We start from the raw sequence: 20,617 nt of genomic DNA, 5'->3' as shown, positions 1-20,617 counted from the left end.
CAGCCACCACACATGGTAGTCATAGAACTGTTTCCTTTAATTCTAAACCTTGGATTTAATGTCATTTTATAACAGTGAGAGAGAGGCAGTGAAAGAAAGAGAGAGAGAGGGGGGAAATGTGTGGGTCTGAGAGAGAGGTGTTTTGTGTGTTTGAGTGTGTGTGTTTGCGTTTGCATGTGTGTGTGTGTGTGTGTGTGTGTGTGTGTGTGTTAGTGTGTGAGTGTGTGTGTTTGTGTGTGCATGTGTGAATGTTTGTAGTTGTATGTGTGTGTTTGTGAGTGTGATTGTATGTGTGTGTGTGTGTGTTTGTGTGTGTGTGTGTGTGTGTGTGTGTGTGTGTGTGTGTGTGTGTGTGTGTGTGTGTGTGTGTGTGTGAGTGTGTGCGTGTGTGCATGTCTGTGCGTGTGCGTGTGTGTGCGTGTGTGGGAGTGTGTGTGCGTGTGCCTGTATGTGAGGTTGTGTGTGTTAAGGTGCGTGGGAGCGAGAGTGGAAAGGTTTGTGTGTGTGTGTGTGTGTGTGTGTGTGTGTGTGTGTGTGTGTGTGTGTGTGTGTGTGTGTGTGTGTGTGTGTGTGTGTGTGTGTGTGTGTGTGTGTTTATTCAAGAGCAACCACATATGGATTTGCAACAAAGACCCCAGAACTCAGTCTGGAAGCAATCAGCCAGAATCCCTCCCCCCTCTCCCCCTCCCTGTTCCTTACTCCTCTGACGTAATCAGTGGTCTCACTATTAGTGAAGGTTTTTATTGTTAAAGTTTCAGGCTCATTTCTTCTTTCAGCAGCGTTATTAGTGGTGGGATACAGTGGAAAATGACTATGAAGACGTTGCTAATTTTACCACCTGTAAACCCTGTCGGTTGAGTAAGTGATGCTTTGACGGATCAAACGTGTGCTTCATATTCAGACGCCCTGTTAATTATCGACGATGAGACCAAAAAAATTAAGAGATAGAAAGAAAAAAACAGAAAACCACACACAGATTTTATGAACGCAATAGAAGAGAAACCATAATACGCAACAAATGCATTTTAACGAGTTGCGTCAACAGAAGACCAAAGAGGTAACTCTGGGACGGTCCAAATAGGTAACTCTGGGGTGGACCAAAGAGGTAACTCTTGTTTTCCATGGAGACGAGAGACAGAGTGACAGTCGAAGCACAACTTATTTCACACAGGGACCGGTCTTCACAAGGTTTTGCAAGGTCTGCATCAGCAGCGATAACAGAGCACTTTAACATATCTGTCAGGGCTTTTAACTGCTGTGGATATATCACAGAGACTTTCCAGGGATGATGACAATGCTTGCTTTCTTTAGTCATTTTCTTCCTTTCTTTCATTTTATCTTTTTTTCTCCATTTATTTGATGACATCTCATTGTCCGCCGGAGGGCGGCAGCAATGTGTTCTCATTCCCAGGACTCGTTCCAAATTAAACAAACTCACACGCACGCGTACTCCGAGCGCGACAGAAGAGCAGACAGAGTGATGGCGAGAGAGACAGAGTGATAGCGAAAGAGAGAAGGAGAGAGAGCAAGAGAGAGAGAGAGAGAGAGAGAGAGAGAGAGAGAGAGAGAGAGAGAGAGAGAGAGAGAGAGAGAGAGAGAGAGAGAGAGGGAGAGGAGAGGGAGAGGGAGGGAGAGGGAGAGGGAGAGGGAGAGAGGGAGAGGGAGAGGGAGAGGGAGAGGGAGAGAGAGAGAGAGAGAGAGAGAGAGAGAGAGAGAGAGAGAGAGAGAGAGAGAGAGAGAGAGAGAGAGAGAGAGAGAGAGAGAGAGAGAGAGAGAGAGAGAGAGAGAGAGAGAGAGAGAGAGAGAGAGAGAGAGAGAGAGAGAGAGAGAGAGAGAGACATATGGTTGTGCAGGGGGAGTGTCTGAAGCGGGTCAAGGTAGGAGGGGTAGGAGCCCACCGTCCTTTTGTCACGCGGCTCCGGGATCACTCCACGGTGAACGTGCCGGAGCAGACAAGCGACCGTCCGCTAATTACCCACTCAGCACCAGGGGACCGACATCTGCCATGGGACGGAACGGTGGGTCCTCTTTTTCCTTTTACGCGCTTATGATATCACTCATATCAAAAGTTTATCATGTGCAGTAGGATCCCCCTCTTACCTTTATGCACCGCTAGATAATAACTTGTGGATCCCTTAACTATGTTTAGGTAATAAAAACAATCTTTGGTCAAATCTGCGTTATTAAACGTGGATAAGGACAGGACTGGCACAAGCGCTGCAAGAGGGGAAAAGTCCCATGACAGTGATGTATTTGTAGCAGCAGCGGAATCACTTGTGATTGTGAATGAATCACGAAAAAAATAGAATGAAATCACTTTTCATCACAGTGTGGAAGTTTTAAGTAGGCACGTTGATAAACTCCAGTCCCGCATGATGACGTCCGACTAACACTTTGACACTCAAAGACAAACGGATGCTATCAGTTCTGTCTGGTCGTCGCCTTCTCGCGGAAACCTGGCTTCAATGGAAGTGTGCGCGTGCGTGCGTGCGTGCGTGCGTGCGTGCGTGCGTTTGCGCGCTTGCCTGCGTGCGCCCACGGTACATCATATGCACCCACCAACACAACATTTCACTAGCAGCACTGGAGCGCCAGCAGCGCGTATACCGCTCAACTATTCCAAACTGTTTATGTTCTCCCACACCAGGGTAGCCTCCCGCTCGGCCTCTGGGAGAGGAGAGGGGAGGAGGGGAGAGCTGTGCAATGAGGCTGGGGGGGGGGGGGGGGTTTGGAGGCTGGAGAGTGAAGTCATGCTGATTGATTGTGGGCCTCCTCTGGCTGTGTAAAACGATCCTCCACTTCCTGTCTGCTGCCCCCCTCTCTCCCTCTCTCTCTCTCCATCCAGGAAACCGATGGAGACGCTCTCCTCTCCTTCTCAGCTGTCTCTTCGCAATCCTCCCTCCCTTCCCCCTTCTCTTTCTTCCTCCACCCCCCCCCCCCCCCCCCCCCCCCCTTTCTCTCTCTCCATCCAGGAAACCTAGAGAGAGACATCCTCCCTATCTCTCTTTTCCAGCGAGCTCTTCCCTCTCTTGCCCCTTCTCCCTCCCCTCTTCCTCCCCCTCTTTTCCGACGGTCTCTTGTTGCGCTACAGCAGCACACAAGCATCCACTCCTGGACCCAGACCAGCAGGGTCCATTAGAGCCAGCAAAGCAACGTTTCCACTGGAGCTGGGGGGACTTACCCTGAGGAGACAGTACCTAGCTCCTCAGAGAGAGAGAGAGAGAGGGCGGGAGAGGGAGGGAGAGGGAGAGGGCCAGTACCGCTAGCTCCTCAGAGAGAGAGAGAGAGAGGGCGGGAGAGGGAGAGAGAGGGAGAGGACCAGTACCGCTAGCTCCTCAGAAAGAGAGAGAGAGGGCGGGAGAGGGAGAGAGAGGGAGAGGGCCAGTACCGCTAGCTCCTAAGGGAGAGAGAGAAGGCGGGAGAGGGAGGGAGAGGGAGAGGGAGACAGAGAGGGAGAGAGAGAGAGGTGGGGAGAGGGAGGGAGAGGGAGGGAGAGGGAGGGTGAAGGGGGAAAGGGAGGGAGGCGGGGATGGAGGGGGAGAGAGAGAGAGCGAGGGGAGATCGTTTTGTGGGTTTGGTTTTGGACCCAAACTTGAGGCGACTGTAATAACCTCATTGGCGTCTACAAACACACACACACACACACACACACACACACACACACACACACACACACACACACACACACACACACACACACACACACACACACACACACACACACACACACACACACACACACACACACACACACACACACACACACATTCCCCCTCCAATATATTTCCACAGTTAGTTAGGGTCTTGCAGATCTTGCACCAGATAAGGTCTGGGAAAAGGGATTTTTCGTTGAAATCAGGACTTTTTCCCATCACTTAACCTCTCTCCTCCGCTGGATCTGTTTCTGAGCTTGGTTCCAGCTGGGGCTTTCCATGTGTTATAGTAAAGTCATACAGCATGTCACTGGTGAAACCTTGTGTCCAGACATCACTGTGTTGTTGAATTATTGATGCAGGATGGTGTACACACACACACACACACACACACACACACACACACACACACACACACACACACACACACACACACACACACACACACACACACACACACACACACACACACACACACACACACACACACCACACTGTGTGTGTGTGTGTGTGTGTGAGTGTGTGTGTGTGTCTGTGTGTGTACGTGTGTATGTGTATGTTTGTTTGTGTGTGTGTGTGTGTGTGTGTGTGTGTGTGTGTGTGTGTGTGTGCGGGTGTGTGTGTGTGTGTGTGTGTGTGTGTGTGTGTGTGTGTGCATTTGTCTCTGTGTTTCTGTGGTTTTCTTGTGTGCGTAGGTGTGTTGTTTAGACTCAGAGGTCTCAGAGAAGATTTAGTGGGAAATCCTCAATGGAAGACAGAAAAAGTATTTTCCATTGCAATTCAGTTTGTCATAAAACAGTTTTGTGAATGACAAACTCCTCTCTCTCTCTCTCTCTCTCTCTCTCTCTCTCTCTCTCTCTCTCTCTCTCTCTCTCTCTCTCTCTCTCTCTCTCTCTCTCTCTCTCTCTCTCTCTCTCTCTCTCTCCCTCTCTCTATCTTCACATTTTCTGTAAATTCCTGAGAATTAAAAAACGTATTCTGAGGTAATACGGGACCTTTAGATGGCCACATTCTGGTTTGAAATGTTGGATACAATTGAATAAACACACACTCACAGCAGCAAGTTGAAAGCTCTTCAGAATGAGAATGCAGCAAAGATGAGAGAAAAGAGAAGAGATGTAGAAAAGGGAGAGAAGCCCCTGCTTTGATGTCACATCCTCTTGTGATGTTTTCATATGGAAACATTTACTCCACTCTTATTTCTTGTCCGTTTAAATTTACTAAAACCCTCAAAGAGGTCACAGTGAACCCATGCATTTCACTGTTTGCTAGTTGATTGGTTAGTTGTAGTTAGTAATAGTTTGTTAATTATTCTGCTTATTACACGGTTACTGGACAAAAAAACGAATAAAAAAGATTTTATTGATTGACAAACAGAATAGTCTGTAATGTTTGATGGTTGGGAATAGCGTGCATAGCAGCGCACTGTTATTGATAGCAAGGGAATGCGGTATGTGTCCAATCAGGAGGGGTATTTCACAGAGCTGTGTCATAAATGAGGTAGTGAATTAGTGTATTCGCAAGTTAGTTTTAAGTTAGTTATAGTTTTCCAGGGAATCAGTCAGTGAGTTTTGAGTATATATGTTAACGTGTTGCTAAAGAAACCTCTCTAATCTAAACCACAGGGTAAAGGTCAGCCCCCATGAAGAACACAACATCACCCCAGAAGAGTTCCCTCACCACCCTGTCCTACGACTCTGGTAATACCCCAGAGAACCGCCTCACAACATCAACACACAGCCCTGGCTGTAGCTCCACTCTCCCACCCACCATAACCGGGTCCCTATAGTATTTCTATAATTACAAGCATATTTGATGTATATTTATCGCTGTGTTGTCGTTGTAGCCTTTGGTCTTTGCCAGCCAGCGTTTTTCCTTATTTAGAAACAGCTGTGTTTGCTGTATTTGCTGTGTTGGCTTTGGATCGGCCTGAGAGTAGACATTCCTAGACGGTTTCGCTCCTTCTAACCTTACTCAGCAGCGGTCTGGTCCCTCTGGGCTCCGCAGGGGGCCTGGGGGGGGGGGGGGGGGGGGGGGGGGGTGGGGGGGGAGACCATAGTCACTGGAACGTTGCTTCTTATTACATAGAGCCTGGCACTGAGGTGCTGAAATCATTTAACCGTCCTACCACTGATGTAAATATGATGTGTTTCTGTGGGAAAAAAAGATCTCCCACCAGGACGACCAGTGAACCAGTGAACCAGTCTTCTGAACGTTCTCAGCCTCACTTTGGGTCGGGGTATCTCAATGCTCAATCACTACGCGTCAGGTTAATGTAAATCCTGATGTTGCTCCTCCAGACTGCCTGAAGATGCAGCCGGGTGGAGGTGGAGGTGGAGGTGGAGGTGGAGGCGGTGGCGGTGGGGGGGGGTCCTCGGGCCGGGCGGTGCTGCGCGGCTCCCGCTCCAAGGCGGAGCTCCAGGACCTGATGGAGACGCTGCAGCGCAGGAAGAGCGCCCTGGAGGCCAGCCTGCGCGCCGCCGAGTTCAGCCGCAGCTACCTCAGCGGCTCGCCGACCTCCGGCGCCGGCTCCCCGCCGCCGCAGCTCGCCACGTCCTCCTCCTCCTCCTCCTCCTCGCGGCCGCCGCTGCAGGGCCCCGCCTCCACGCTGGGGCGCAGCGAGCGCCCGCCCTGCGCCCCCAGACCCGGCGGCGCCGGCCCCCGGCCCTACCCCTACGCCAGCAGCAGCGTGCCGCCCTCCCCACGCCAGCGGGAGCGTCCGCTCAGCCCCGGCGGCGGCGGCGGCCTCCTCCGCCACGGCCACGCCCGCCACCAGTCCCAGGACAGCCTGCTGCACTCCATCCACGGGGCGGGCGGGGGGGCGCCGATGGCCTCCCCCGGCGGGGAGCGGAGGAGCGGGGCGGCCAGCGTGCCCTCCAGCCCCCGCATGGGACGCCGGCTCTACGCCCAGAGCCGGGCCAGCGGCGGCGGCGGCGGCGTGAACGGCGGCGGCGCCGAGGCCCAGCGGCAGAGGAAGTACTCCACGGGGTCCCTGAACGGCCTGGGCACCCACAGCCGCTCCCTGCCCCGCCTGCACCGCGCGGCCGAGCCCCCCGCCCTCTCCCTGCCGGGCCGTTTGCCCCGGGGGGACGGCCGGACGGTGTCCCGCCGCAGCATGTCGTCCCTGGAGCAGCCGCCCGACGTGACGGTGACGGCCTGCCCGCCCAGCACGCCGCCCCGGAGGGCCAGCATGGCGTCGCTCAGCTCCCTGGGGCTGGAGCTGGACGGCGAGGCTCTGGAGGACCTGTGCCCGGGAGGGGGGGAGAGGAGGCTGTCCTTCACCAAGGGGCTGGGGGCGGGGGGCCGCGTGGGCAGCATCAGCTCGCTGAACGGGAAGGAGGAGCTGAAGGACTACCACCAGCACCAGAGGGACGAGAGGCTGCGCGAGCAGAGGGTGCAGAGGCTGGTGAGACGCACGCCGGACCTTTGGCCACGCCCACAGGAATCAGTGTGTGTGTGTGTAGCTGTGTGTGTGTTTGAGTTGAATGGACATGCACGTGAGGGTGCTTGCTTCTTTGTGTGTCTGATTGTGTGTTGTGTGTGTGTGTGTGTTTGTGTGTGTGTGTGTGTGTGTGTGTGTGTGTGTGTGTGTGTGTGTGTGTGTGTGTGTGTGTGTGGTGTATGTGTGTGTTTGTGTGTGTGTGTGTGTGTGTGTGTTTCTGTTTCTAACTTGACTTGAGCCATGCTTGGAGGTTGATCAGATCGGGTTGCTGGTTTGATCCCTGAAGTATCCCTAATGTAAACTAGCATTTCAGATAATAGTAAACCAGTCATCCTGACTGTAGACTGCTACGTAGATGAAAGCTCAGTTTGAGAAAAGGAATCAAAAGACTCAAAGGTTCAGTTTAATTTGGTCATCAGAAACCGGGAGATGAGTGATGCGCAGGTGTGAGTTATGCTCCCGCTGACCTCACCCTGCATGTCCCCTCTCTGGGTGCAGGAGAGCCAGCGCCTGGAGACCATCCTGACTCTGTGCACGGGGCGGGGACCGCCCGAGAGGGAGGCCGGCTCGGCCGTCTCAGACCTCCAGAAGATCAACAAGGAGCTGGAGAAGCTGCAGGTGTCCGACGACGAGTCCGTCTTCTCCGACTCCCCCAACGGCACCGGCTCCGATAGCGGCTTCGGGCCTAAAGCCAGGGACTATCTTAGCGGGGATGAGGCCCAGCTGGGGGGCCAGCGCCAGCCCGGGGGATACCCGGAGCCCCGGGACCACAGTCCGGCCGTGGGCCTACGCAATGCTGCACCCTCTCCCTCCTCCCAGCACAGAGACAAGGTAGGAGCCCACTCTCTTTCTCTCTATCTCTGTCTCTCTCTCCCTCTCTCTATATTTCTCTCTATCTATCTCTGTTGCCCTCTCTATCTCGCTCTCACTCGCTCTCTCACTCGCTCTCTCTCTCTCTCTCTCTCTCTCTCTCTCTCTCTCTCTCTCTCTCTCAATGTCTCTCTCTCTCACTCGCTCTCTCTCTCTCTCTCTCTCTCTCTCTCTCTCTCTCTCTCTCTCTCTCTCTCTCACTCTCTCTCTCTCTGTCTCTGTCTCTCTCTCTCTCTCTCTCTCTCTCTCTCTCTCTCTCTCTCTCTCTCTCTCTCTCTCTCTCTCTCTCTCTCTCTCTCTCTCTCACACTCCCTCTCTCCCTCTCATGCACTTGCTCTCTCTGTCTCTCTGTCTCTGTGTCTCTGTCTCTCTCTGTCTCTCTCTCTCTCTTTCTTGCTCTCTATCTCTCATGCAATTGCTCTCTCTCTCTCTCTCTCTCTCTCTCTCTCTCTCTCTCTCTCTCTCTCTCTCTCTCTCTCTCTCTCTCTCTCTCTCTCTCTCTCTCTCTCTCTCTCTCTCTCTCTCTCGCTCTCTCTAATTTACTAGATTCGGTCTGTCCAATATTTTACCAAACGGGCTGTTGTTTAGCTGCTAGTATTTTGGTATGCAGATTATATTATTCTTCCATGTTTAAGTCTTACCAAGTTAGTCTTAGGGAGTGAAGTTAAATAAGTCCCTTTCTCTGCTAGTATGTTGGGCAGGACCAAAGATGAAGCAGCTGTTTCTAGAGCCTCTTATCAGCCATGATGCTGTCCTTCTCGTCCAAAATAATCCCAAAAAGACTGTGTGAAAAAAAAACTTCTATAATGAACTGGGCCACAGTAAAAATATCTGAATAAGGGTTATTTATTTATTTTTGCCTAAATTTGCAAAGCAGATGGTAACATATCCTCATGCAGGCATTCACAGTCCGCTGCATATATTAGTTATAAGAAGAGCTTTGTTTTCAAAAATTCCAATGAGCAAGTTTTTTTTTTAACAAGCCAGAGAAATCCAACAGATGTACAACTAAGCACTGCCAAGGCCAAGAGGCATGTTGAGACTTAGGAGGGGGCCCTGGTTTAACCTAGGCTAAACCTTGTGTACATACAAGTAAGAAAAAGAACATTTTCTGTCATTGAGTCTCGATACAGGTGGTAGCATAGGCTTACTGTTGAGCTATCGGTGATGTCATAGGCTTACTGCAATGAAACATCTGTAAGGGGAGGGGTCTTGTCGATACATCCAATGAGGTCCTGGCTTTCGTTTGCAATTCTGTCATGGGCAAGATCTCCTGAGGCATCTAACTTCACATTGCTCTGGTGGGCGTGTGTGTCTGTGTGTGTGTGTGTGTGTGTGTGTGTGTGTAGGGGGGGGGGGGGGGGGGGTGAATCAGCCTCCACCTAGTCCACTTCCTCTGCTGTCTGAATCCGTCTGAGTTATAGTCTCGACTCTTTTCACTCTGGGCTAATAAAAAAAATTAGACCGAACGCTGCGTCTGGTTCTAATGAAGAAGCTCTGCTTCAAAAAGTTTCACTCCGGCCATCGGCCAATCAGATTTCTCGTAGGGTGGGAAGAAAAGGAAATTGCTTAATGGCCATAGGAATGTGTGTGTGTGTTTGCGTGTGTGTGTGTGTGTTTCAGTCTTTACACATGCATGTGTGGGTGCTTGTTTCTTTGTGTGTGTGTGTGTGTGTGTGTGTGTGTGTGTGTGTGTGTGTGTGTGTGTGTGTGTGTGTGTGTGTGTGTGTGTGTGTGTGGGTGTGTGTGTGGGGGTGTTTGTCGGTACTAATGGGTTTGTACCTTGCATTATTGTGTGTATATTCGTGCAATAATATCTAAATATTGAGAACATTCATCACTTGCATTACTTTCCTCTGGAATAAAGAGCAATGGCAAGAGAGAGGAAGAGGAAGAGCTTACCTAGGCATAAACAAACCCTGATAGATATCCCAGACCTTGAAGCAGGCCACGTCTGTCATCCTCCTGGTCCCCACCATGGCGCCAGTATAACCTGAGCTCCATTACCTCACTTCAACTTCTCCAACTCACTTCTCTGTCCATGAAGGCATAAGAAATATACAAATATGTCTTATAGTATAAGAGATACCAGACCTTAAGATTGTTTTTACTAACTGGGTGCATCTCTATCTAATAGTACTATTGATACTAGAATCACAACAACTAAACTAAGAGTTTATTTAAAATAAGCCAGGCCTCCAACTTAGTCTATACTAGGCTACTAGGGTGTAGCTCAATCTACTACATGCTTAGTTGAGCATGACCACAACACTGCCAGGGTTAGATAAGATCAAATTGACTTTATGAATCCCACATGGGTAATTAGGGTAATTACAGGTTTGAGTTCCCTCAGGGAATCAACTGCTCAGAAAATATGCATAAAACAACAACATCCTCCACAGATTGGTAGATTGATAGATCAGACAATACTGGCTCACCTCAGAAGCATCGGACAGTATGTTTGTATATCTTCATGTAATCTAGCCTTAACGTTTCCATGGACACCTTTGACTCCTCAGGTCCTGGGGAGCTTTCAGTTGAAGCAGGAAGTGACCCACATGGAAGAGGAGAGGGTTCAGGTGGTGAACAACATTGATGAGCTGGAGCAGAAGGTCAAAGAGCTGGACAACCAGATGGACGAGTCCATCAGAGAGGTAGTCCCCTGTCCTCGCCAGGTCTCAGCGGAGCTCGGTTTGAGTCAATTGAAAGTAGAAGCATGTAAAGTTTCCCCATTAAACAAATTCAAGGCCGCACTCTAACAGCTGGAGCTTCTGGAATTCTTATGTTCTTAGGTATGTTTTGATTGCTGTCAGCCTCACTTTGGATAAAAGCAACTAAATGTAAATAAGTGGAGTGGAGAGAGCAACCCGGGTCACTATAAAAAGAAAGAGGTCATGCTTCCGGGTATTGAGACCCTTATTCATTATGTATGAGGAGGGTCTTAGCGGCTTACATCATAGCCTCAGGCTCACTTTCATTTGGTCTTGTTGAAAGAAACAACTGATGATTTTTCACATTTACATTTAGTCGTTTACCAGACGCTTTGATCCAGAGCGATTTACAAGCTGAGGCTGAGAACAATCAAAGCATGCAATCCAAACCGGAGGAGCACTGTCCAACCTAGTCTCTTAATGTGGAACCAACAACAGGACAGAGTGGGGAGTATCTTTAGAAAACGGTGAGATCAGGTTCATAATTATTATACTATTTGTGTGGTAGTGCTAGTTATTAAGTTACTTCACAAAAGTACATTTCATCAAGTGCATTCTAGAGTCAAAAGAGACAGTAGGTCTCCATCCACTATCTGCTTTCCAATGTTGTGTGTGTGTCCCGGATCTCTCCGTGTAGATGGAGGTGGAGTGTGCCCTGCTCGACGGAGAACACGACTCTGAGTTGGCCCAGCTGCAGAAAGAGAAAGAGTCACTGGAACAGCTCAACGGGAAGATCCACAGCATCGACAAGAACAACCGCATCGAGATGAATCGGGTAACACTGTGAACTTTTAATAGTATAACAAAACAGTGTTCCCCTCCTAGTCAATAAACCCACTCAAATCAGTCTGATGGCTCACAAGCTAGATTCTGGGGGAATGAGGCTTTTCATTTTCTGTAGCTCCATATTTGTTTGGATCAATCCAGGGTGCTGGAGATGGGGGAGCAGTGAGCACTGGAACCACAGTTTGAAAACCGCTACCATAAACTTTTCAAGATGAGATATTCTTCAAAGGAGCGTGCAAAATAGATCAGATAAGGTTGAATACGATATGTGACATGAGGGTATGAATTGGTACATGATGGTATGAAACTATAACTTCCCAGAAGGGAAAAGGCCTTGAGGTGTTAAGTGGTTAGGTTGCGCTTCAGTGCTTAGAGCTATCTGTCGCTCAGTCAACAAACTAGAAATAGCCTTCCCCCTTTCCCCTTTATCGTTGAGTATTTTCCACTCATTATGAAGTGAACAGATTTTCTAAATGAAAAACTGGGGCGTACGCAGTTTGGCAGTCAGTATATCAACAACACTTCAATATCGTTATATTTTCTGAAGTGAAAAAAATACTTATCTTTGTTTTTCCTGTTATGATGGAAAATGTTAGCTATTAAAATCTATTTCCAAGGGGTGTTATCAAGGGGTGAGAACCAAAATATTGGTTAAATACTGTCCCAATAGCGGATTTAACAGACAGCTCCAAACAAGTGGCTGCCAACCTGGTCATGAAGTCATTGTATCAAACCAGCCCCTAATTAGATACATGGTTGTAAAGGCTCGACCCAGGCCAGGACGGCTGGAAATCTGTCTGCATAGGAGGAGGGCCAGCACATCTGCCAGAGCAAATAAAACATGAGCTCACAGATCGCCTGGCCCCCAGGATGGGTTAGTACTGTAGTAAAAGATGGAGCCCAATAGTTTACTATGATGTGTTTTAAGCTGTGGTAAACCAGCCAAGAACAGGCGGTTCATCGAATAGGGAGTCGTTCTGTAGTGTATAGTTTTTCTATTGTATATGATGGTTTGTATCGCTTATGTTATAGAGTTGATCAATATCCACTGCACAGCGAGGTAGCATCACAGCCTCAGATAGACTTATACCAACTGTCTAGAAATGTATATCCGTGAACAAGCTAGAACCTTTGCCGTTTCAAAATCTATACCCAATTTATTATAAAACATCTCCATGGTCAGTTCCAGCCTGACCCGAGAGAATGGGGAGGTATGGTCACCCCTTACTTGTCGGCAGTATTCCCTAGTGTTTATGGACCTTGTATTTCAACCTTGTTACAGTTGATGTGGTCTTCTCCTCCCTCCTACTTCAAGGAACGCCCGTGGAGACCCTGGTGTCAGTTTTTCTGGTGTCAGTCAGCCTGGACGTTGAAATGACTTCCATGTGTAGCGATTAGCCCACACAGCTGTTCCCTCTGGGTCTCTGTGAGGCTTTAGATTAAAGGACGCTGGAAGTCTGTAGTGGCTGGCTAACACCTAGCGTGAGGTTTAAGCATCACAGAGTAAAATTTGTTAAAAAATACCTACGAGTCTAACACATACCGCAATAATTTATTAAAGGGCATCTATTTTACCAGCAGGTGTGACATCACAAGTAGGGTATGTTGCTTGATCCATTTATCTGTCTACACTGATAAATCAACCTATTTATCTACATTGATAGATAGATATATATCTTCAGTGTTTCATCAATCTATTTATCTACTTTGATAGATAGATCTATATCTACATTGATAGACTGATCTATCTATCTACATTGATATATATATATATATATATATATATATATATATACATTGATAGATCGATCAATCTATCTACATTGATTGATCTATACGTACATTGAGAGATAGATCTATATCTAAAATGATAGATCATTCTATATATCTACATTAATAGATGGATCTATATCTACATTGATAGATGAAGCTGTAAATAATTGCACAAAATAGAATTTTGTGCAAGGTAGAAGCAGGGTTTTAAGTAATGGAATGAAAATAGATATCTGACCTAAACAATTTCAATAAATACAAAGGTTATTGTGGAGAACATGTCTGTTCAGCATTAATGCTACCAAAATACTCCTCAGGTCTGCATGTCAGTTATTAAATGTACTCAAGCAAATTGAAAAAAAAAAACATGCATTCAGACCTTTAGCAAAATCGTAATATTTTTTTTTATCTTTTCTCTAATGCGTAATTCATGATCACAAATTCCTATGGTAAAATAGCATGGACTATTATGAAATGATGCCGCTGAAGGGTTTCAGAATGATATCAGCTGGGGAGAGGGAGCCCCCTCTGGCTGTAGATTGTGGCTCCAGCTCCCCCACCACCGTTATGAAAACACCAGATGTTGGAATGTCCTGTGGTAGGACGTATGCTGCTTATAGAGCGTGGCAGTGCTGGGGTGGTCCGGAGCCCCGCGCCGCTGGGCTACAGACCCTCAACAGTATGTAGAATGCAGACGACGCCATTCTGTCTGTTCTGATTCTGTCTGTTCTACTTCTACTTCTGTATGTTCCATTCTGTCTGTTCTACTTCTGGTTCTGTAACCCGGGGTTCACTATTGATAAGACAGTTGTGTACTCATTGGTTCTGGAATGAATTCCACTCTGTGTGTGTATGTGCATGTGTATGTGTGTGTGTCTAAGCATGTGTATTTATGCGTGTGTATTCCTGTTTATGTCTATGTGTGTGTCTAAGCGTTTGTATTTATGCGTGTGTATTTCTGTTTATCTATCTGTGTTTGTGCTAAGCATGTGTATTTATGCGTTTGTATTCCTGTTTATGTCTTTGTGTATTGATGTCGGTATGTATTTGTATTAATCAGTGTGTATGTACATTTACTTGTGAATCTGTGTGTGTACTACTGTCTATGTGTGTATGTGTTTATCTACCAGGGGGAAGTGGGGAAGCACGAGGGGTTGGAGTGTGTGTTTCTATGTGTGTATTATTGTGTATTGTGTGTCCATGTATCTCCACCAGGGAGAGGAGGTGAGGGAGGAGGACATGGAGTGTGTGTATCTATGTGTGTATTATTGTTAATTGTGTGTCCATGTATCTCCACCAGGGAGAGGAGGTGAGGGAGGAGGACATGGAGTGTGTGTATTTATGTGTGTATTATTGTTAATTGTGTGTCCATGTATCTCCACCAGGGAGAGGAGGTGAGGGAGGAGGCCGTGGAGTGTGTGTATCTGTGTGTGTGCTCATGTGTGTCTATGCCTCTCCACCAGGGAGAGGAGCTAAGGGCCCAGGAGGACTCAGAGTTCCAGCGGCTGGAGAAGGAGCTGAGCCAGGAGGAGGAGAAAGAGAACCACACACAGACGCTCCTGAGGGAGATCGCCGATTGCCAGCGCAGCACCGTCACACGCAAGGTGCAGAACCCTGTGCATGTTCTCGGGGTCCCATGCCCATGTCCGTTAGTGTGAGAGTCCATCGTTCTTCCTTGTCAGTCGTGCATGTCTTCATGTTATTTTTAGCCAGCAATTCCCCATCGACTGCGGTTTGCTTTTGTTTTTGCTTTAGGTCTTTTTTTTATGCTCTGTATAAACACACACATATTTTGTATGAGTAAGTTTAGTTAACAAATAATTGTTACTTTGTAAAACAAAGTTTAAAAGGGATACATTTTCCAAACACAAATTAAGGAATTGAATGCTAGTTTTCCCTGATCATAATTGAATCTGCATACAGCGATGTGATGCGAATCAATGAATCTTAAACTCAGCATGAACAGTGTTCACTGTGCTTTTAACGCAACCACACATTTACATATCAGGCGGATGAAAAGTGTCAACATGAAATGAGTCACGTTGAAACGCCAGCAGAACCTAACAGCGACACAAACCAGATGGGAAACAACTGTTCACACATGGGGAGAGAGAGAGAGAGAGAGAGAGAGAGAGAGAGAGAGAGAGAGAGAGAGAGAGAGAGAGAGAGAGAGAGAGAGAGAGAGAGAGAGAGAGAGAGACTGGAACAAAATTTAGATAGTGAGAGGAGAGAGGAAAGTCTAGAGAGAGAGAGATTATACAGCAATGCAAAGAGGGAGAGAGTAGATGGGGAAAGATATAGAGAGTGAAGAGTGTGAGATGGAAGGAGAGATCGGGACAGAGATGGAGAGAGAGAGAGAGAGAGAGAGAGAGAGAGAGAGAGAGAGAGAGAGAGAGAGAGAGAGAGAGAGAGAGAGAGAGAGAGAGAGAGAGAGAGAGAGAGAGAGAGAGAGAGAGAGAGAGAGAGAAAGAGAGGGAGGGAGGGAGGGAGGGAGGGAGGGAGGGAGGGAGGGAGGGAGGGAGGGAGGGAAAGAAAGAAAGACAGAAATAGCCTGGAACAAGATTGAGATAGTGAGAGGAAAGTGACAAGAGAGAGAGAGAGATTCTACAGAAATGCAAAGAGGGAGAGAGTAGACACGCTGGGATGGTGTGAGTGAGAAACAGAGAGCGATTGATCCTGGAGGGAGTGAGAAAAGGTGCGTCGAAGAAAGAGCAAGAGAGAAAGAGAAACCAGAGGGAGAGCAGATTCAAACTGTTTCAGTATGGTTGCGTTGCCCAGAGGTCCAACATGTGATGCACCATGGGGGAATGCATGTGTGACTTTGAAGGTCGTCTTACCAGCAAGAAACCAAACCCTACAAAGCTACACACAGACATCCCATTGATCTGATTCCTGTATGGTATTTCGATCAATGATTGCTGCCCACATTTCCGTTATAATGTGGTTGATTATGATTTATTAGGTTATGCAAATAAATCGTTATCAAAATAGCGCTGCATTATTGTGAGATTTTCAGCATAGTTTATGAACTGTCTAATCTGTTCCAAATATGGTAAGCACAAAATACTATCCAGAGAAACTTTTAATTATCCCAAAAGGAGGTTTTCAAGTTAAAAGTTAAAAGTGAATAATAGAAGTATTGATGTAATCTCATTTTAACATAATACAGATCACATAAAAAGGAATCCTGAAATGGAGACTTTTATTTTATCGACTCCATCGAGAGAGAAAACACACTCCATTCTATAAATAAAGTTCCCCTGCTCACACCACCTGCAGCTTGTTAATTAAAAACACCTCAGCTCAATGTCTGGCACATTCAAATTAAATGCCGCTATTCCTGATCAGGCGAATCATCTGTGCACTGTGTGACATCATGCACAAGGCTTTGATTGTAGGTGTAGTCGGTGTCTTAAAGGTACAATGTGCAAAACCATTTTCATTTGAAATGTGCGTCTTAAAAGACACTCTGTCATGTAGCCGCTAAGGCTACCAGGATCTAGGTTTATTGCTCTGATTCCGCAGCAGCTTAGAGAAAACTCAGGTTATGTTTTTTTTGTCTGGCCTCACCTTTTGAGGGGGGTTGATTTCGGGAGGGAGTAGGGAGAGGGAGGGGTCAGGAGCAATTGTTTTCAAAAGTATGACTGGAGTTTACTTGAAATCGCCAATCTTGCATAATGTAACATTGTTTATATATTTTTTATTTAAATATATCTGTATACACATGTATGATTGTGTGTCTAAATTAATATATATGCATGTATATATGTATATATTACATAAGCATGCTTATATAAATGCATGTATGTGTGTTTGTGTGTTGTTATGTTTGAACGTGCTCTTCGTTCTCCCCAGGAGAGGCTGATGACCCTGAAGAAGCAGTCCACTCAGATCTCCCTCCAGGCCCAGCAGGAGAGGCAGAACTTCCAGAAGGAAAAGGAAAACCTGCTCCTCATGCTACACAAGGTAGGAACCCCACCCTCCTTAGAGAGGGGGAGACGGTTGCCTGGCAACAGGAGGATGGGCGCTGGGTGGGTCCTCTGGCACGGTGTGACAGTGTGAGTGTGTAAAGACAACCTACCGCTAGTTCCTGTCCCGCTCTTCTGGGTCATTGTAGTGGGGTGTTCGGACATCCAGCCAAAGGTTCTGGGTTCATCCCCAAATATCCCCAGTCTACCTGTTGGCATTCTTGAGCCTCCTTGATGCGTGACATACCTCAACATAAGGTCTCGTTGATGACACACCCGACGCTAGTGTAAGTCCGGATCTAAAAGGGGACATATTATACCACCAGGTGTGTGACTGTGATTAGCCCTACAAGCCGTTGCTAAAATCTGCCCCTTCTAACATCACTAGTGGGCGTGTCCACCTAGATCTGTGATGGATGGATGAGCAACGGTTACTTCAGTCCACTGGGTGGGCTGGTAGACTGATCTATCCAGCACACACCTCGGTGGACACGCCCACTTGTGATGTCATAAGGGGCAGATTTCCAAAACGGCTTGTAAGGCTAATCACACTCACACCTGGTGGTGTAATATGTCCCCTTTAAGGATGTGTTTGAGAATGGGTTCTTTATATTGTTCCTGGTGTACGTTTGTCTGCAGGAAAAGGATCACCTGGTGGCGCTGGAAGGGAAGTACGCCGAGCTGTCGGGGGGGCAATCCTTCGCCAACAACCCGGTCACCATCAAAGAGGTAACAACAAGAACCAAACGCTGAAGACATCTGGACGATAGAATCGCACCGGGACTAAACGCCCTTCCTCCCTGTCTCCCCCTGACACATAACCCTGACTCTGTCCTTTGTGCTCATTTTGTTCTTCCTGCTCCAGCATTTGAGTGCCCTGAAGGAGAAGAGAAGGAGCAACAGCCACGAGAGCTCCTCAAACTCCACCTCCTCGGCTCTGAGCGACAGTCTGTCTCTCATGAGGAGCCAACAGCTCCTTCCTCCTTCCTACGGGAGGACTCTGGGTCACAAGGTTAGCGCTACGATGAATGCTCCATCCAAAGAGGTTTGGTCTGACCTCGATATTATCCAGAATGCTAAGCAAAACCAAATATCCAAAACATGCTAATAACACTGCCAAGATAAGTGCTATATCATTAAGTCACCTTTCCTGCTCAGTACCTACACATGCTAAGTACCATAATAAGCTTAATACTTTAACCAGCTAAGTACTGTGTTTGAAGTACTGTTACGTTCAAAGTAGCTTAAGTTATGTCACCTAACTGCTTCGATGTGAATCCAATTTTGCTGTGCGACAGCAATTTTAACTGAGACGCAAACAGTTCGCAACCCAATTGAGCCATGTCTTGAAGCCTTTGAGCCATGTTTAAAAATCGTTTAAAAACGATGATCTTATACCTTTGAACCTTGTTTGACCATTCTTTGGACGACGTTCTAACCATGTTCTAAACCCTATTACCCATGTTCTAAACTCCTTTGAACTATTTGGTTAACACTTTTGAACATGTTCTAAACATGTTGGACCCTGTTATAAACTCTATATAATATGTTATTAATCCCTTTGAAACATGTTCACTTAACTCTTTCAACTATGTTCGAAACCTTTTAAACAGGTTCAACCCTCTTTGAACCATGTTTAAAGGAGACATATTATGGTGTTTTCCCAACAAGTAAACATGGTATTTGAGTTCCAGAAAACTTGTTTTTTGAAGCTGTTTGCTGGATATAGCTTTATAGAGCGGCGAAGTCGCGCCCCTTCCGGTAGAGCCCATGGGACCTATGAGATTGAAAAATATGAATGGGTTTCAATGGAGAGAAAGTAATTATTTTCTGGTCCCAGTCTTTATATGCCATGGATTACACATAAGTTGTTTGTGGACTGGCGCCGCTCAGCTCCGAGAGGACAATCCCTTTCTCCTCCATGTCTCCTCTTCCGGACTGCCGCCGAAGCTTCGGCGGCAGTCCGGCAGCTCTGGCGGGGGGAGCTCGGCGGCAGTCCGGCAGAGAAGCAGATTGTACTCCCGTAGCTGAGCTGCAGTGCTACCGCCGAGTTCCCCCCGCCGGAGCTGCTCGTCCGCTTGTCCACAAAATCTTAGCTATGCTCTGATTGGAGGGGAGTGGGGAAGTGGGAGGTAACATTCAACTGTGCCCCCTTCCTACGTAGGAGGGGGCGCCGAAAGCGACTCGCTCGTCTGGTAACTGTAGGCGGGGTACTTTAAGAAATGAATATCTCACTCAGAAAATCATGTACATACTTTTTTCAAAGTTTGTATGTCATAATATGTCCCCTTTAACCCCTTTGAACTGTGTTTCTTAAGCATATGTGTGTGTGTGTGTGTGTGTTTGTGTGTGTGTGTGTGTGTGTGTGTGCGTGTGCGTGTGCGTGTGCGTGTGCGTGTGTGTGTGTGTGTGTGCTTGTGTGTGTGCTGTTCAGGTCCACATCCCCTTGTCTCAGAGCAACAGCTGTGGCAGCGTGGTCCCCCAGGTGTTCTCCGTGTCCCGGGACCTTAGCCAGGCCCGGCGCCTCATGAAGGGTGAGTCCACACCCACACGCCCACCCCTGGTCTGGTGAGAGATCCCATTCAGAACAAAACTTTCATTTCACATTACAGTAAAGACCATCTGGGATAGCCTATTAAAGTGTCTGCAGTAGTCTGCAGACGCTGTCAACCTCACCATGTATATTCTATATGGGATGTTTAAGTGTTATTAAAATAATAAACCACAAACAAACCACATGATGTTAACCCCCAGAGGGAACAATAAGTACCATATTCTAGCCTAATTGACCAAATTGGCCTACACTTTTCCAGATAGAAGAAACTATGATGTTATTAATATTCTATTGTATTCTATCATCTTCTCTTCTCATCACTTCTATTATGATCTGTCATGGTCTGATCCATTCTAATCTATTCCATTCCCTACATCAGGCAACAACGGCCACATGCACATGAGCGAGGACCGACAGAGACGCAGCGACCTGTGCAGCCGCACGGTGTCGGAGTCCAACGTGTTCCTGGAGCCCTTCTCCTACTCGGTCCACAGCCACGCCTCAGACACCATCAGCGTGGACAGCTCGGACAGCATGGAAACCAGCTTCTCCGCGGGGTCGCCCGACAACATCTCCAGGTACGGGACCAGGCAATGCTAAAGGAAGCGTAGCGCCGAAGCTATTCTTAACTGTTGGGAGGCGGGAAAGGCGGGAAGGGCAACCTGTAGCCCAGCCGATTGGCTGACAGGTGCTGTCCGTTACCAGGTGTGATATGTGACCCATGATGATTTAAAACATTTAAAATCAAACCATTAGTGACATCACAAATGAGTGTCAACCTTGTTGATGATGACGGATTGATCCACCCACAAGCCTGCCGGTTATAGTGCAGTCCACTGGACAGGCTGGTCGCTGGGCCC

General features: G+C 47.6%; 1 protein-coding gene across 3 annotated transcripts in view; it reads left to right on the top strand.

Annotated features, from left to right (window-relative positions):
- The first annotated feature begins 1,779 nt into the window (after positions 1-1,779).
- The window catches only part of phldb2a (pleckstrin homology-like domain, family B, member 2a), a 24,947-nt gene continuing 6,109 nt past the window's right edge, over positions 1,780-20,617 (top strand). For 2 of the 3 annotated variants that reach the window (XM_030362064.1, XM_030362063.1), the window contains exons 1-12: positions 1,780-2,018; positions 5,279-5,353; positions 5,954-7,059; positions 7,594-7,926; positions 10,485-10,619; positions 11,314-11,451; positions 14,699-14,839; positions 17,091-17,201; positions 17,843-17,932; positions 18,069-18,215; positions 19,638-19,737; positions 20,137-20,335. In XM_030362064.1, coding sequence (XP_030217924.1) covers positions 5,296-5,353; positions 5,954-7,059; positions 7,594-7,926; positions 10,485-10,619; positions 11,314-11,451; positions 14,699-14,839; positions 17,091-17,201; positions 17,843-17,932; positions 18,069-18,215; positions 19,638-19,737; positions 20,137-20,335 — 2,558 coding nt within the window. In that variant the 5' untranslated portion in view covers positions 1,780-2,018; positions 5,279-5,295. The remainder of the gene's footprint in view (positions 2,019-5,278; positions 5,354-5,953; positions 7,060-7,593; positions 7,927-10,484; positions 10,620-11,313; positions 11,452-14,698; positions 14,840-17,090; positions 17,202-17,842; positions 17,933-18,068; positions 18,216-19,637; positions 19,738-20,136; positions 20,336-20,617) is intronic. The other variant, XM_030362065.1, reaches the window with a different exon arrangement.

The sequence above is a fragment of the Gadus morhua genome, chromosome 7 (assembly GCF_902167405.1).
Source record: "Gadus morhua chromosome 7, gadMor3.0, whole genome shotgun sequence".
In the NCBI taxonomy this organism is placed as follows: Eukaryota; Metazoa; Chordata; class Actinopteri; order Gadiformes; family Gadidae; genus Gadus; species Gadus morhua.
This window is presented reverse-complemented; position numbering and strand designations above follow the sequence as displayed.